At 42.1% G+C, this 17,503-nt stretch overlaps 3 protein-coding genes across 3 annotated transcripts in view; 2 read left to right on the forward strand and 1 right to left on the reverse strand.

Moving 5' to 3' along the window:
- Positions 1-3,200, forward strand: part of LOC105568429 — a 58,630-nt gene extending 55,430 nt beyond the window's left edge. Inside the window, exon 5 of the mRNA XM_012024112.1 lies at positions 193-3,200. Within this exon, the coding sequence (XP_011879502.1) occupies positions 193-303 (111 nt within the window). The 3' untranslated portion in view covers positions 304-3,200. The remainder of the gene's footprint in view (positions 1-192) is intronic.
- A 934-nt stretch (positions 3,201-4,134) lies between these two features.
- Positions 4,135-15,634, reverse strand: LOC105568431 (succinate dehydrogenase [ubiquinone] flavoprotein subunit, mitochondrial-like). The gene is made up of 9 exons (XM_012024115.1): positions 15,377-15,634; positions 11,425-11,848; positions 8,341-8,739; positions 7,707-7,875; positions 7,468-7,634; positions 6,139-6,365; positions 5,890-6,034; positions 5,508-5,812; positions 4,135-5,282 (listed from the first exon to the last, which is right to left on the reverse strand). Exons 1-9 carry the CDS (start codon positions 15,440-15,442, stop codon positions 5,196-5,198), a joined length of 1,989 nt encoding a protein of 662 aa, XP_011879505.1. The 5' UTR covers positions 15,443-15,634; the 3' UTR covers positions 4,135-5,195.
- On the forward strand, positions 8,688-11,417 carry LOC105568430 (high mobility group B protein 2-like). The gene is made up of 5 exons (XM_012024113.1): positions 8,688-8,761; positions 9,513-9,725; positions 9,957-10,083; positions 10,154-10,372; positions 10,810-11,417. The coding sequence occupies exons 2-5, from the start codon at positions 9,577-9,579 to the stop codon at positions 10,930-10,932; spliced, it is 618 nt and encodes a 205-aa protein (XP_011879503.1). The 5' UTR covers positions 8,688-8,761; positions 9,513-9,576; the 3' UTR covers positions 10,933-11,417.
- Positions 15,635-17,503: the final 1,869 nt, after the last annotated feature.

Below are 17,503 nucleotides of genomic sequence, written 5' to 3' on the forward strand. Positions count from 1 at the left end.
TTTTTTGGTATCAAATTGTGTGATAATTGAGAGCCGTTGGATATTATAATATTAACTCGACTGATTTCGTAGTAATTTTGATTTTGGCATTTTTTTCTCGCTAAAATCGCGTGCAACTTTTTCCAATTTTGAGCAAAGACTGGAAAGCAAGTCCGCAAGTTAATTCACGTTTGTTTGTTTTTTTCATTGCAGTCCCATGCCAGTGGTAAGGCGAGATGGATCGGTGAGTGCGGGTTGAGCTGCGGACCCTCCCTGGAGGAATCGCTGGTGCCCGCGTTGGAGAAGCTGCGGGCCACCTCTTGAATGGCATCGGCCCGAGCACCGCCAACCATGCACAAGACTTAATCCATCACCATCCATCTAGCGTCACTCACCACCATCGCGTGCGAGACCCAAGAGAGCAGGAGAGAGAGAGAGAGAGAGAGAGAGAGAGAGAGAACGAGCGAGAGAAAGAGAGAAAAGAAACGTATGAATGTGAACCGTGGATGATATGCATTATGTTCCTGAGAAGGGCGGCCGACTAGGGAAAGGAGGACCTGTTTTTCGGGCCCTTCCTCGTGGCTTATTCCCCGAAGATACAAAGCCGTACCCAGCTGGTCCCTCGACACCAGAGACCACCGTCGTCGTCATTATCGTCTTTTAGACGAAAGTACAAAGCTACGCGATCGACGTTCGAACTCTACAAAGAATTCCTACGTTATACCGAATGATTAACTACATTGTAGCAAACTAGCTTGAATACTGTACCGAGAACGAATACCATTTTACTTTCAAAAGATTGTGCGCCGATTCATTGTGCCGTGAAGGTTCATTTCTATTTCTTTTTTAACTGTTTCTGGTCGGAATTATACTAACAAATTTTATTAGGAAACAGAATTCCGTGTGTTTTGTACAACTTCTTGTCATTGGTATGAAATTATTGGTTCGAAAAAAGCTTCTTTACAAAATGGACTTTGCAAAGAGGAGAAATAGATAATTTGTCAGAGAGGAATCTTTCTGTTCGAGAATATGTTGTGTATCCACGAAGCAGACTTGACTGTTCTTTGAAACTTTTAGATTGCAGATCTTAAATTTAGTGTAGAAATGTATGATGAAGCGTGTAAGAAAAACAGAAGTGAATTTTTTGTAACATGCTCTGACAATTTTCCTTTCAATTTATTCAGTCTTATAAACATTTTTTCCAGTTTGTGTATAAAATTTGAGAGGTGAAACTTCACGCGAAAAAAATAAGAGAGTATAATCTCAGAGTTTATGTTTTAGTCACGAACGCAGCATTTTTCTTTTAGACTTGATTAGCATTATACGAATTATATTTTGGAATTACAACAACCAATGTCGTCGCGCAAAGTATCTTTGGTAGTCGTGGTTCTGAAATAGTTTTATTTAGTTTGGCCATTGTAATAATTTGTCTTAAATTATTTGCCACTCGTATACTTATGACAGAATTAAATCTTTCGATGCAATTTCCGCCTCGAGTACCTGAATCGGTTAGTTTAGAAAACGGCATAAGCCCATATTTTTCCCAAATTAAAACAGCCAAAAGAGTTTTTTACAAAAACGTTCTAAAGATTTTTACCTTGTGCGTGTAAATAATATAATGTCTTTATCGCATTATTAATTGTCATTTAAAGGCGATCTTTATACGTATTTTACAAACAACGCTACATATATGTTACGAAATAATTTTAATTTCTAGACTCAAAGCATTAAAAAAAATAACCGATTCAATTGCGGAAAATTCAATTTCTTATCGATTATTACGAGTGTTTTCGATTTTTGTATCAACCAAAATTGCCATAGCATTTGTTCGTAGCACAAGATTCGCGCGACATAGCAAACGTCGCGACTTCGGAGAACGTTTAATGACGACAGCTTAAATCTTCGGTCGTTCCTACAACAATGTGAGAGAAGCCCGATCTTCACTTTACTTTTTTTACGTAACGAAAGTTACACCTCGGCCTCTCTGTCGCGTGAAGGAGCGCGAGTTTGCATTACGCGAATCCTAGGATAATTTATTAGGCGACAATTTAATCGATCGAGCGATCTGAATGCGAGAAGCCTGTTTTTCGGGTCTTTCACACGAGAGCACGACGTATCGATTTCGTAGGTAAATAATTATTCGGTATCCCTCGCTTTTAATTGTCACAACTGTATCATCGGCGAAATAATTCCGAGCTTGCGACTGTATACGATAAAAATTTAGTCAAAGTTTTGCCTCTCTAGCGAGGATTTAGTGTTAACGTGACGTGATTCAATCGTCATAGTTCTAAGAATCGATAGGCAATCGGTGTGTTACGAATTCGAGAGAAAGATTATTTCCACGAAAGCACAATTAGAAAGTTTATCGTTCGAAGCGTTATTGTACATCAAAATTGGTACGGCGAGAAGAAAACTGAAAAGGGTACAACACAGTTGTACCGCGATGGAAAATTACACGAATCTCCCTGGGTCTATGAGAGTTTAAAGAGTCGGTTGTATTTATAGCGTTTCTTGACAAAGATACGTCTTGCTCGTTTTAAATCGTCCGCTTTCTTGCCGAGTTTTTCTGCCAAGCGGTTGGAAGAATAGCTCGACTTTAAGTGCGTGAGAATGTCTCGTTGAATGCGGTTCAACAATTGTATACTCGGCACAAAGAAAGTTGCGAGTGCCTAGATCAAATACTTAAACGAATAGCTATCCGAACAATCAAACTCAAAGTTACACAATTTAATCTTTGTCGACAGAACGCAGTTTTATTGAATTCATAATTTATACATACGAAATCCGATGCGCATATATCCTATTATTATTACTATGGCGCTTGCAGACATTTTTGTGCCGAGTCATTTTGAAAAGCATTTACGTCGTGCCAATGACTTTTTCGGACTTTTACTATTGTTTTATAAGAATCCCGCGTGCCGAAGCCTTTCTTAGCGAGATGTAGGAACAAAAGGATGTTTTCGGACGTTTACCGATTTTCCTTTCGGTAGCGTATATACTATATATATTACGAATGCGAGTATACATGCTCATCAAAACACATCCTCATTTATTAAATTAAACCGTAATGTGTAAAAATTGTCTGGAGTATTAGCTCGCGGTGAGCTTTAGTTTAATGCTTTAGAAAGAGTCCTCGGTAGTAGTTTTTATTTAATCTGCGAACTTCTTATTTATGACGAATACTGCAAAAGTATGGGTTTAATAAATACTTGCAAAAAATCTACTGTGACTTGTTAATGCGAGTCCCCCGTCCTTATGTAATTCAAGATAATTCCCCGCTAGGGGAAACCAATGTATTCTATATCGTTTTCCTTTATATTTCTATCATCTTCCGCATATTAGAGAGAAATATAACATCTTCTTGCATCTCTCGTGGCAAAATGATCTATTTAATTCAAAGCATCAGTCTCACAATTGTTTTGTAATCCGGCATTATGGTATATCTAGTCTCATTCTTTGTGAAAAATAAATAATCCACGGCTTAATATTAATCATTTAGTTTCGTTAGGTAAAAGTTGTACCAACGCTTTATTGGTATTTTTCGCGATTTATGTACATTTCCATCATGCCAAGCAACACGCTCACACGATCCTTTTTACAAATGGAGACTATAACAACGTTTTGTATCTCTGTGCCGCGTATATTACTCAACTCATGTTTTACGAAGTACATAATATCAGTACAACACTCGAAGACAATATAAAAACAGTTTTAATCGGTCAAGTGGAAATATACTATTATTTATGCATAATTTTAATATTCATTATTCTGTTTTTTATCATATTCTTTTAGACTTATCTGATATTTGTTATGAAAAAGTTAAAAAATAAAATAATTTTTATTTCGAGAAATTAAAAAAAAATTTTTGTCGAAAAAAGAGCAAATGAATAAATAATAAATTAATTTTTGCAGTTCCATAACATTCTAGAAAAATATATATATATCGACATTAACACCGCTTCTATGTTGTTTCGTAGGGCATTTAAGTATACAGCCGCAACGAAAGATATAAGAAAATGCATACTGTTAAATAATCTTTTTTTTAAATATTACGTGCTCATAATTGCACTCGCACGTGAATAACAGACATTCCAATTATACGATCACTTTTCAAGCAAAAACACAAGAGCTTATAGAGGAATAACATATCAATTATCCAGTATATCAATCATCATAATTATTAATTTTTTACTGTCGACTGATTCTCGACAAGAGTATGAACTACGAAAAAGAGCATTTAACAATAGATCTTTCAAACTCTTGTATGTCTCCGTAATATACGTATAAATATGTATAAATAGTCGCAATAAACGTCAAATTGAAAATGATAATAGTATCAGAGTACAGCGGTACAGCATCAAAGTACCATTGCCTGTAACAATAATTTGAAATATCAATTCAGAAATAAAAATTATATGAAGAAATATTATGATTTAACAATAAACACTCGAAAGGTATACATGATAAATAATCAATAAATTATTAATTCAAGAAACGTAGACATATTAAGAATTGCCAGCAGATTTCTTAACAAGTCCTTATTAGAGGTTTGCAAAAATCTTACTGTACACGAATTTATAATTCACGTATAGTAAGCGAAATAACATTCAATCGAGTTCGTCAGTGGTGTCTGCTATCACTGCATGCAAGAATACGTTGTACACGGGCCTGAGTGCAATGAGAACGTGTACTGGATACATTGTACTATATTACAGAGGAGAAAACGCATTTCCTGAAAAGATCCGTGGTTTATATACAGACCTCCTTCTGCTACCGCGAATTGTTCTAGTTTCGACTATTACTTGTTGAACTGATTGTGAGTACCGATTCCGCTGAGCGAGATCGTGCGTACTCCCTCACGTAGACGAGAGGACAATAATCTCAGCACCGGCATCCTACAAGGATCATTAATCCTGCTCGTGCGACTCACGGCGCAAGCAAGTGACAAGAATCAACTTTGGTGCACGATGAAGTTGGGGTGTGTGTGTGTGTATGTGTGTGTATGTATATGTACGAAATAAATTAATTATAACAGTTTCGTTGCGCAACAGTTCCAGCACGAGAATCATAGCGGCGACGATTCCTTTGCGCTACAGTTCAGTCTAAATAATGCTCAATATTAGGCTGCGGTCGAGAATTGCGCTGAGACCGAAATTCGGTTGATGAAAGTCCTAGGGCGATGGATTTTAATATTGTCCGTTGTTTGTAAAATTAATCTAGTAGGAACGAATCGCTGGCGGAACCGTCGCGCATTCCTGTTGATTGAGCGTAACATCGATCACCGGTCTGTAGTCGAGAGACACCTTAAATAAATAAAATCAGATTAGAAGTCGTAAAATAAAGAAGGTTATTGATTGGAAGTTTTTAAAATGAAGAAACAATAATAAAAACCTACTAATTAATGTGAATATTGAGCGGAGGTACAAATTCAGAAAATGAGGAAAATTAAAGAAACATTATTTATAAGCTCATTGCCAGTAATTTTTAGACACCAATATCTCGATCTACAAATAATGAATGAAAAGTACCTCTCCTGTTCTCAGATTAATCTTCGACAGCGTGTGCTTTCTCCAATGTTGATCGAACGGTTTCGGTTGTTGATTTTCGATCGGTTTACTGTAGTCGTATTCGTCGATTCTCTGTTTATGATCCTCGCGAGCGTGTGCGCCGCGACTCTCCTTCCTGTTCTCCGCTCCGATTATGGTCTGCATTGCGTTGATCATGAGATTTTGCAGCTCAAGCGTCTCTACCAAATCGGAATTCCATATTAAAGATTTGTCCGCGACCTTTAGCTCGTCCAGTTTCTTGTAAAGGTCAGTCATCTTCCGACAGCCTGTAAAAAATACCTTTTTAATGCTGTTACATAACGCGAATGTGTACGACGGAAACGTCAATACTTTTTTTATTCACCTTCTTGCAAGTTACCAGCGTCTCTGAAGACTGCCGCATGCGTCTGCATGGTTTTCTGCATAGTCAACCTCAATTCCGCGGTGGAGATGGAACCGTTGGCGTTTCTGGCCCAGTCTAGATTAGCTACCGTCTCCTCGCCGGCGTTCTAAAATACACAAGACATTACGTGTCACTTATCTTGCAATAAAAATTAAATATAATTTGCAACACTCAAGGAAAGTTTCTATTTGAAATAGCAGAGAAGCTTACAGGTTTCAGAGGTCCGATCGTCTCGCCAGGTTTGTTCTCTTGGGCAATAGTTTTAGCGCAAGCACGCCCGAACACGACTAAATCCAATAGAGAATTGGCACCCAGTCGATTAGCGCCGTGAACGGACGCGCAGGCTGCCTCACCGCATGCATATAAGCCGGGTACTACTTTGTCCTGATTGTTCTCCTTGGTCAACACTTGACCTTTGTAATTCGTTGGCACACCTCCTGTATGTATCAAGATAACATTAGACTAATCTTTTCCACAGAATCGTGGAAATTGTTGTAAACAAACCGGCTTGTGGTAAATTTTATAAAAAAATTACTCCGTGTCATATTTAATAAACCATTCAGAATATTTTCCCACTAAGAAGAAACTTAACCGCAATGACTCCCGATGGCGTCATCGCGAAGAATGTCAGGGCTTTCGACTGAAATCATCGTCACGGAATATTAGTGGAAGGAAACTCATCGCGTGACAACAGCTATGTTCCATTTAGAGTTTCATTGCGAGGACGAAATGAAATTAAGTTTTTTTTTTATTAACACATTGATTGTTACGCGTATACAGGGTGTCATAAAAAACCATTCAATATTTATATGGTAGAGGACACACCATACTGAGTAAAAAAACCTAAATAACCATAGGTCGAAAACTCAACCGTTTCTGAGATACGAACATTGCAGGCTTTTACATGTCGCATGCGATGTTCTCCCTCGATCCCCTGATTTTAATCCACTGGACTTTTTTTACGGGGTTATTTGAAAAGCATAGTGTATTCTTCGCCGATAAATGACTTAGAAGAATTACGTGACCGAATCCAGCGTGCTTGTCAAATAATTCGATAGAGACCTGGAATTTTCGAGAGAGTTCGCGACTCTATAAGAAGATGCCAAGCGTGTATGGAAATGGAAGGAGGACATGTGGGACACCTGTAAATATCGAGATAATAATTTAGACAGATTACCATCTTCTTACGTCGCATGCGACATAGAAGCCAGTAAGTCAATCATATGATGCTGACATACAAAAATGTTCATATCTCAGAAACGGTTGAGTTTTCGACGTATATTTATTTAGATTTTTTTACTCAGTATGGTGTGTCCTATCTACCATATAAATACTGAATGGTTTTTTCAACACCCTGTATAATTTTCCCACAAATAATATTTCTCAAAGTTTTAATAAAAAATATTAACTGTAATATCTACAATTAAGTATATCTACAATTAAGTATATTCTTTAGCCCGAAGGTCGTCATTAAAACAATTAATGTTTATTAGAGGCATCGATGATCTCTCAATGTCTTAGTTAATTATATTCACGTACCCATATTGTAATGAACGGTGGGTAAGACGGGGATGGGTTCTCGAGTCACGTCGACGCCAGCGAATATCATCGCCGTCTCCGAAATCCCCGGCAGCCGAGCGGCCAGCTGTTCAGGCGGCAGATGGTGTAGCTGCAGGTAAATATGATCCTTCTCTGGTCCGACGCCTCTAAGCGGAGAAAGGGGACTATATTTACCACAAATACTTTCGAAGACGCGAATTTATCGGGCAGTGGCTCACCTGCCCTCTCTAATCTCCATTGTCATGGATCTGGACACCACGTCTCGCGACGCCAGATCCTTCGCTACCGGTGCATAACGCTCCATGAATCTCTCGCCCTCGCTGTTTATCAAATAACCACCCTCGCCGCGGCTACCTTCCGTGATCAGGCATCCGGCGCCGTAGATGCCTGAAATGAACACGATGTTTCCTTTTTATTCGCAAATCAAGGCGGTATCTAATAATCGTACTTGAATCCGAAAACTTGTTTCATTAAGTACTAAAATATTTTTATACTTCCGCACACATATAGATACTTCGATTTCTGTTCTAGTCACGTATATTTGCGCGTCGTCCATAATAGATTCCGATTATTGCCTAGATATTTTTATGTATCGACACAATTATCATTGAATGCCATTAACGCAATTTAGCCACTTTAAATACATGTAATTACACCTTTGTGCCGGCCTTCAATCGCTTTCGTTTAACTATTTGTTGTACGTAGAGCCTGATCTTTTACTTTTTTAATATTTAATTTGTCACCAATTAAATGTTACTTCCATAGTTTCTAAGGATCGTCGAAATACCTCAAATCCCACCGTTTATAGACATCTCTTTGCTCAGCAATGATATGATTCTGAGTTGTGTATACCTGTGGGATGAAATTGCACAAACTCCAGATCCTGATTGGGCAGATTGGCTCTGGAGACCATGGCGGTGCCATCCCCGGTGCAAGTGTGCGCGGATGTGCAGGAGAAGTAGGCGCGCCCGTAGCCGCCGGTGGCGAGCACCGTGTTCTTGGCGCGGAAACGATGCAAGGTCCCGTCCTCCAGGCAGAGCGCGATCACGCCGCGACATTCGCCGCCCTCCATCAGCAAATCGAGGGCGAAGTACTCGACGAAGTAGTTGCAGTCGTAGCTCAGCGACTGGCCGTAAAGTGTGTGCAGCAACGAATGGCCGGTCCTGTCGGCCACGCAACAGCATCGGTGAGCCTGGCCGCCCTTGCCGAACTTGAGGGACTGACCACCGAAGGCACGTTGGTAGATCTTGCCTGGTGGAGAGAACAAACACCCGTAATTAATTTTTATCGTTACGATGGATAGTATTCATTGACTTTTATTAATATTATGTGTGACGACACTGTAGAGGCTTTTTTTTAAAACCGATGTCTTAAACCCTTGGCTTAAATGTCTGATTCGCGATAAACAAGCCTAGGAATCATCTTTGTCAAAAATCATTTATACTACACATTTAAAATACGAAACCTTGTATAATGCACATTTAAATCGCTAGGCTACTTTCGCACAAACGTCGATTAACTGTTAATCAGAGATTAGTTGACTCTTAATTTTTTTTCTACATTATTATCTAAGAAGAGACAGAGAATCGATGAACCTCCAGTTAGCAGTTAACGTATGTGGAACTAGCCTAAAGATTTAAATGCGCACTATATAAGGTTTTGTATTTTAAATATAAATAAATTTTGATTAAAGATGATTTCAAGGCTTATTTCGCGAATCAGGTGTTAACATACATGATGGGTAAAATTGGAAGGATCTCCCGGATATCCACAATTCTCTCCGTTTATAAACGAAAAGGAGTCCGTAATGAATATAGAAGACGGTAATGATTGCGGCATTCAGGACTCAGGTCCGATGGTAGGCGACAGCGACAATCTTCAACTGCATGGCAACCGTGCAATGACATTTGTTATTTCCACGGTGTTTTGAAATATTCGGGATTTACTCTATCGATTGCGGGAACACAAATTCTTGCTTTCTACAATTCCTTCTTATCTACGAGTAAGAATGTATTGGTGCATAGATACGCGCACGTAGATACTGGTAGAGCAAGCGCATCTTTCTTTTGGGGGGATCATCGGTAAATCATGGAGGACGACAATAGAGGAGAAGGAAATGACGAAGTAACGGGAGGCGTGGAGAAGGATGGGGCCGCAGGGCAACAAGAAAGAGGTACTGATAATCAGTACCAACAGACACCAAGACCCCCCTCCAGCCGTAAACGCACGCGAGACGAGTGAGTTACATAAACATAACCGATCTATAATTAAGCGTAGACGTAATATATGACAGATGGGCACCTCCGGATTGCTGCTCCACATGCATAAGTGGCGTCTATTTTAACACACTATTTTTTTTTAAATCAGATTCGACCAACTTTTCAAAATGCACACATGTCGCTTACGCGACTACTTTCGGTCGTTAGTTCCCATTTGTAAATAATTGTCCGACGTATATCCGTGGACAGAATAGATTCCAGGCAGCAGGACAGAAAGCCATCCCGCTCGCGATCGAGGTCAAGCTCAAGCAGGCCTTTGAGGAAGCAGTGGAGAAGCGCGAACGCCTTTCTCAATTTTATGCAAGACTTCAGGCAGGTAACGAATCGCAGGAACGCACGGGGACAACACGCGCGAGCGTTATGTAAGCGGAACTGTGGAATTGCAGAATTGTAACAAAGCGAAGAGCAAAGATCTGTTTCGCCTCGGAGGGCAAACGTGGCGACAAATGTCGTCCGCGGACAAGATGCCCTACGTAGAAGCGGCCAAGTTGGCGCAGCAACAATCGCAACAGAGCAATAAGAGCGCGCAGCAGAACAAGTCTAACGGCAGCGACTCCTCGAAGAAGCCCGAGGGTCAAAGGGACCAGAAAAAGAAGGAACAAGGGGTGCGTGAATACGCGTTCATTAATTTCTCATCTTTTTTCGAAGCGAAATCAAATCCTTCGATGTCTCTACGTGTTCCCTCAAATTGATCATTAAATATTTAGTTAATTATTAAGAATTCATAAAAAAGAAAAGTTTAATATACAGTGGCCCATTATAATCTTTCCACGCAATTATTCCCTTATTTCCTAATTGCTTTCCGTCGTTCGAAACAAACGTTTCGGATAGAACTTACTCCGTTTCGAGAGGAACTTGTTATGAACACGAGCGAAATTAGTAGTTGGCAGTTTTATTAATCTCATAACTTTTAGCATCTAACTCACAGATATTTTAAATGTGCATCATAAATGCTTTTTGACAAAGACGATTCCTAGACTTATTCATCGAGAATCAGATATTTCACCCGAGGGTTTAAGACCATCAGTTGTTTACGTTTCAGGCGAGAAAGGAAAGGAGGCGCTCCAGAAGCAAGAGGGACGACTCCGACGCGGAGTCAGATTCTGCAACGTCGGGGACAGGCGTGACCGTGACCAGCGAGGACGTTTCGGACCTGAGCTCTTAGAAGCCTGCTTTGAATATTGAATTGAATTAAATTAACAAGGCAACAAGAATGTCCAGTAACATGTACACGAAACAATTTACTTCGATTACGTGTCCTGACGTTAGTCGTGTCGTTTTGAAATTTGAATAAAGTCGATAAATCTGAACGACGAGATATTACGAAACTAATTTATTCCTTTTAGCCGCTCTTTCTGTATCCTCTTGCGAGACTCTCCGCACTTATCAAATCATCATAATATCTCGGATTAGATCTGTATGCTCGGACTCTTCTATATCGCCGAATCTGTCGTCGTTTTATTTCATTAAAAAAAAACTTGTACTCTTTTATCTTTCTAAGCTTTTAGTTCTCTTTGTTCTTTGTTATTCCCAGTGCATGGGTACGTGTATTTTTATAATATATATATGTGTGTGTGTGTGTGTGTGTGAGAGAGTGTATATATAAAATATAAAAAGTTAAATAGTCTATCTGTTCATTATTCCCAGTTTCACTCACCGTCAGAGGTACGGCTGAAAGGCATGCCGCAGTTCTCCAGCTCGATGACGGCCTTCGGTGCCTCGCGGGTCATGTAGTGAATGGCATCCTGGTCGCCCAGCCAGTCCGAGCCCTTGACGGTGTCGTACATATGCCACTGCCAGTTGTCGTCCTCCATGTTGCCCAGGGCGGCGTTGATGCCGCCCTGGGCGGCGACCGTGTGCGACCTCGTCGGGAACAGCTTGGTGACCACCGCGGTCTTGAATCCCTCGGCCACGAGGCCGTAGGCCGCGCGTAGACCGGCACCGCCGGCTCCCACTACGACCGCGTCATACGTGTGGTCCACCAACGGGTACTGCTTGGAGATCTCGTCCGAGATCTTGGCCGTTCGGTCCGGCGTGTGGTGAAGCCTGCGGTTGCCGAGGAGCGGCAGTCCCAGCTTGTTCTGCGGAACGGAAGCGAAGCTTGGAGATACCGAGGCCAAGAGCGAGTCGCAAAACTCCCAGGATTTAGAGCGAATAGCGCGCATTAACCGATTTTCACTCGCTACATTATTTAACGGACGTAATAGCTGGCTGTACGACTTTCAAGGTTTATAAATTTTTCTATACAAAATTTAGAAATACACGTGTACTCTCTGCTCTTTGGAGTCAAATGGGATAAAATATTCGCCTTATTGGAGTGAATTTTACTCCAATAGAGTGAACATTCAATAAAGGTGAATATTTCATTCCATGGCGGTATTTTGACTCCAAAAACTTCAGAGAGCGCATGCATCTTTAAGTTTTGTGTTTTTTAGAAAAATTTTAGAAAGTACAATGAAAAATATGAACACGACGTACTGTAAAATTCGAATTCTACTAACAAGCTAATCTAAAGCAGCGATATATCAAATGGAAGATGCTGATGTCTAGTTTACAGCTTCCTGCTCTCATAGACTCTCAACGCGTGATCGCTTGAGAAGCTTCCTCTAGGATTTGAAAGAAAATTGTTAAGTAAGACGTCACGTTGTTATTTATAATGAGTCACGAATATACATATGGGATTGCGTGTGCGCGATATTGTGTGCATTCAATTCGACATATTCTATTTACGAGACTGCATCGAGACAAACGTCATCGATACTTACAGACAAAACGTGTCCGCTCTCATATTTCTTTTTACTCGGATTACTTATTGTGCGCAATTAAATATAATCGTATACAGTGTAACTGGACGATTTTGCGCTGATAAAATTTCACGCATCCGCATTTCACGGTCGCGCGAGTATCGCGAAAAGGATTTTGTCCGTGATCAAAAATCCGCAGGCTTCTTTCAGGATAAAAAGTGGCAGCGTTATGCAGTAGATACAAAAAGAGATCAGCATTAGATAAAACTAGCTACCAGACGCTTGTAATACTTGGTAAAATTTCGAAAGATACAATCCACACTTTTATAACGTTTTTTATCCAAGCAATTTAACGAGCGTGTCTTCGCAAACGAACGTTTTCGAGTTACGTCCGCGGGCTAATTAGCGGCTTAATTAGTCCCCGGCCAAGAAATATAGATTACGCAATGGATCCTTCACTTCTTCGCCACATATCGCGTAGCAAAGTAGCAAAAGCGACGAGCGCGCACGAACGCTCGGAGAAACACTTGCAGAAAACGATAATTTTCTGCTTATCGTTAACTTACGATTGCACCAAGATAAGACGCTGAAAACATTTCCGTCAGATTTCGAGATCGCGCGACGTCAATACCTTTCCGCGATCTTTCGGAAAAAGCGAATAATTCAACGTCGCTTTACCGAAATGCAAAACTCTCGATCTGAAATATCTCGACGTAGGCGAATTTCGTCTCGCAAAATGTAAAGAGAGCTTCGATTCAATTTGCTTGAACGTACACAGTTGGAAACTTTGTGTTTTCTCGTGTAAAGAAAATGCCGGTTAAAATTTTTGTTTTAAAAGTTCAACACATTCATGTGCTAATTTAATATATTGCTCTTGTGTTAATTGACCTGGAATGTAAAATTATAAAAATACTTGAAAAGAAATGTTAAAACAACACAATGTGTACTTACTTTTTAATCTTACACAATACATATGTTCTATATTATTAGTAACGAGATTTATCTGTTAAAATTTACAGAATAAAATGTCGATTTTATGTCGAGTTTATGTCGACTTGTTACATCAGTAAAATGTAAAAATTACATTAAAAAAGTTCATTTTGTCATTAAAAATATGTTAATTTTACACAAAATTTATTTCGAATCATTTTGAGATTTGCACTTATTTTGTGTTAAAATATTAACAGAGTGTGACCATTTAACATTAAATTAACACAAAAAATTTGTGTGGGCCGTTTGGGACATGTGACATCTGTCAAATTTAACACGAATTTTTCAACTGCGTAGTCTCAATTTAGTATTAAAAAAGCTTCGTCAAATATTTGCCTGCCGACGGTGGATCTCTCGATCGACGCGATGAAACGCAAAAGGCTGCGAGATATCGCGGAGGCGCGTCGCGTCTCGGTTAAAGTAACGGCAGTATTTCCAGATGTGAAACTTATTATCTTTTTAATACAAACGCTCGCGTAATTTACCGCCGGATAAAAATCTTGATAAGAGAGCCCCGGCGGCTGTTTGACAATTTCGTGCGCGATAAAACCTGGCGCGCCCGTAACGCCCTTCCCCGAGAACGCACGTCGGAAAATCCAGAAGCGAGGACGCCAAGAAAATAACGTTAGGGCTCGTGCACAACGCGAGGAGCAAGGGACTAAACATGAGGAATTAGGAATAGGGAATTCAATTCCCACCTATGGTAAGCCACGCATGCGTTCACGAGGGAAGAGGAGATTCCCAATTCCTGCCTTTCCACAGGTCGCGGAACTCGATTCCCTTACACGTTCAATTCCTCGCCTCTTATTCCCCTCATTGTGCACGAGCCCTCGTCAACCGAGACGCTACGCAAAATTGCGCGAGGCCAGGAGGTGCGCGCGCGTTATCGCATTTGCATATCCACGTCTGTACCGCTCGCCAGAAAGATTTGTCAAATCTAATCTCGGCCAATTAATTAAAACGATCAGTATCGGCGTATTGCGTAAACGCGAAGCTAAAAGTCTCCCATCGAGCGTCGCGCGCGCGCGCGCGCGCGAGATTCGATCAGAAAGTGGCCCTTCGCCGCCCCGTCCTTTCAAATCCGGCTCGCCGGATATCGATACCTCGCACGCCGCTCAAACTAATCGACATCCACGGCGGAACGCCGTAAAAGCGTATCGAGCCATCGAGAGAGGTACCGTTAGACGCGCGAGCGCAGCAGCCCCCGCGGGTTGGCCGACGCGGCGGCGCGGCCGAGCATATGGAGATCGACGGTCCCGTTCCACCCCACGGCGGGGTCTCCGCGGGGCGCGCACGAGGGGGAGGATTTCCCCGCGGCGGCGGCGACGGCGAGCGGCCGAGGGGATGCCGCGCGTCGGGCGACGTCGTCGCGGCGCGCTTCCGGCCGCGCGTGTACCTATTCGTCGGCCGCGCGCACCTTACGTAATTGACCCGCCGCGTCTCGTGCGGCACCTCACCACCGGCGGGACGGCGAATAAAAAATTACATAACGTGGTGCCGCGGACCCGGCGCGACCCTGACCTGCGTCACTAAGGTACCGCACGCGCCGAATAACCGCGGGCGACGGCTCGGCCGCGACGGATTCTTTTTTTCCCCCCTTCCTTTAAGATGGCGCGAGGTAACGCGAGGTTTTCTAGGCCAGGTGCGCCCGCGAGGTCAGTGCCAGTCCGGGGTTTTCGGGTTCCGGGAGGGCCCGTGGATTCCCTCCCGCCCGCCTCTCCCCCGGCGCCGATCGGCCGGCCACGCGTCTCGCCGCGCCGGGGTGCGCCAATTCGACGGCGGGCGAACGGGGGACGGGGGAAGGAGCCACGAGAATCTCTGTTGGCCGAATTGCGAGTCGCGAGAGCTCCGGTTCTCGCTCTCTCTCTCTCTCACCAGCGTCGCCGCACCGGGCAGACTCCTCGGCAGCAACGACGCCGACAGCTTCAGCAACCCGCTCATCTTACACGTCGCCCTGCTCCTGCGTCCCTCGCTCCTTGGCTTCCCGTCGAGATACCGCCCTCCCCGCGATACGGACCCGCGCGCAACACGCGACTAACCCTCAACGGTTACTGTCCGGCCTCGGGTCTGATCCGCTCACCTCGGCGGCTCGACACCGACTGAGACGCCGAGCGGCGCCGGAATGCTGCGCGCGCACAGTGCTGCCAACGCGCACTCAAACGTCATCCAAAACGCGCGCTCCGGGGCTGCGTCGCGCGACGCGAAATAACACTCGAAAATACGTATAGTCTTTCATTTTGAAATTGGGAGCGTCAAATTCGAACGAGCACCCGATCCTCAGTCGGCACCCCACGTCGATTCCGCGCGGTACGCGCGCAAAATGAATGCGCGATCGCGCCTACGCGAACATAACCTCGCTTCCAGCGCGCACACACGCGCTGCCCGAACGGCAGGCGTAAAGTAGTGGGAGAGCTTCGGTTTGAGGGATCTCTGTGTTGGGGAGGTTTACAAGTTTTTGCTTGTACACGCTCATATTTTCGATATTAGAAAGCGAAAGAGAGCGAGGAGCAAGAGCAATACAAGTATTGAATTGATTCTGAAAATTCGAGATGATAAATGCATGTCTCTTGACCGCGTATTTTTCAAAAACGGCGAGGAAGATCTGAGAAACAAATCTGCGCTGAATAAAATGCGCCTCTTTGAAGTAACTTAAGCGAAATTGAAAACGATTGGTGTCAATGCCGTTCCGGGCCACCCGGTATACTTCGAACGAGGAGACACAACGTGGCGAGATAATGTGAACTACTTTTACTGCGAACATATAAACGTGTGCGTGTAAGTGGTCACGGTTTCTTAGGCCCGTATTCTGAATTCTCTTTTATCGATAAAAGCGCCTCTAAAAGTGGCTTGCGGCCAATCAGAGGGTTTATTAGTTACTTTAGGGCGAATTTCACGAACATCGGTTACCTGTTAACCAGAGTTCAGTCAACTTCCTATCTTTTTCTATCGATTTAAAAAAGACTGACTTGCTGCACTGGGACAAGAGTAACTTATATAAATGTAAGTCTATGTATTCTTGCGTTTGGAATAAAATTTCCCTTCATCTTACAACGCACGAAGTTGGAGCACCACGACATTCGACAAAAGACGATCCTAGATTTTAGAATTTTTCATTTAAGATTAAAATATCCCTTTCTCTGTGATAAATAAGACTGGCGCTATATCGATCCTATTTTATGATACATTCAAATATAATAGCATTGAATCCGGAAGTTTTGTTCTGTGGTTGTAACGTCGAGTCGACGGGGTCGAAACTGCGTCCCAACCGCTAGTTTTCAAAAATAATTAAAAGCTTTGGAACTTTACTTTTTGTATTAAATTTTGTATTGAAATTTATTTATATTAAATTTTATATTAAATAAGTTAACTTGGCAGTCCTCTCCAATAAGATCTTAGAAATATTCAGAACGTTGAACGTAGTAATTTAAAAAACTTCGGAGGATTGCTTGGCCACGTCCGGCAAATTTTTATGTTCAAAATCACGGCGTTTCGACCATTGTTTGTGGTCCTTCTCAAGTGTTGAACTTGTTAGTAAGTCAGTACGTTGAAGTAAAGGAGCCGATCATGATTTCACACGACTGATTTAATACAAAAAAAGTTAATAGAAAAAAAGTTAAGTTCCAAAACTTCATTATTTTCAAAAACTGATGGGGCTGGGACGCGGTTTCATCCCCATCAACGTCGATTCGACGTTACAATGTTGTCACTGGGTTGTTGATAAAAGAGGGTTCAGAATACGGGCCTTCGGCTCTGGACATGTGCACTCGCGACATTGAACCGTTTTCTTATCTCAACTGCGTAACTTTTATCTCTACATGTCGCATACGTGTGCGTTAATTGCAACTATAAAATAAATCGTCCGCGTGACGCACGCAACTTTTAAGCATTCTGCTTGATATTCCGTTTTGCATATTTATAAAATATACTATACGCTTCATTTTACGAAATAAAAGTTATAACATTTCAGAAACGTCTAGAAAATGTGGTCGAATAGGATACAAA

The sequence above is a fragment of the Vollenhovia emeryi genome, unplaced genomic scaffold, assembly GCF_000949405.1.
Source record: "Vollenhovia emeryi isolate VEMERY1.0 unplaced genomic scaffold, V.emery_V1.0 DF939129.1, whole genome shotgun sequence".
In the NCBI taxonomy this organism is placed as follows: domain Eukaryota; kingdom Metazoa; phylum Arthropoda; class Insecta; order Hymenoptera; family Formicidae; genus Vollenhovia; species Vollenhovia emeryi.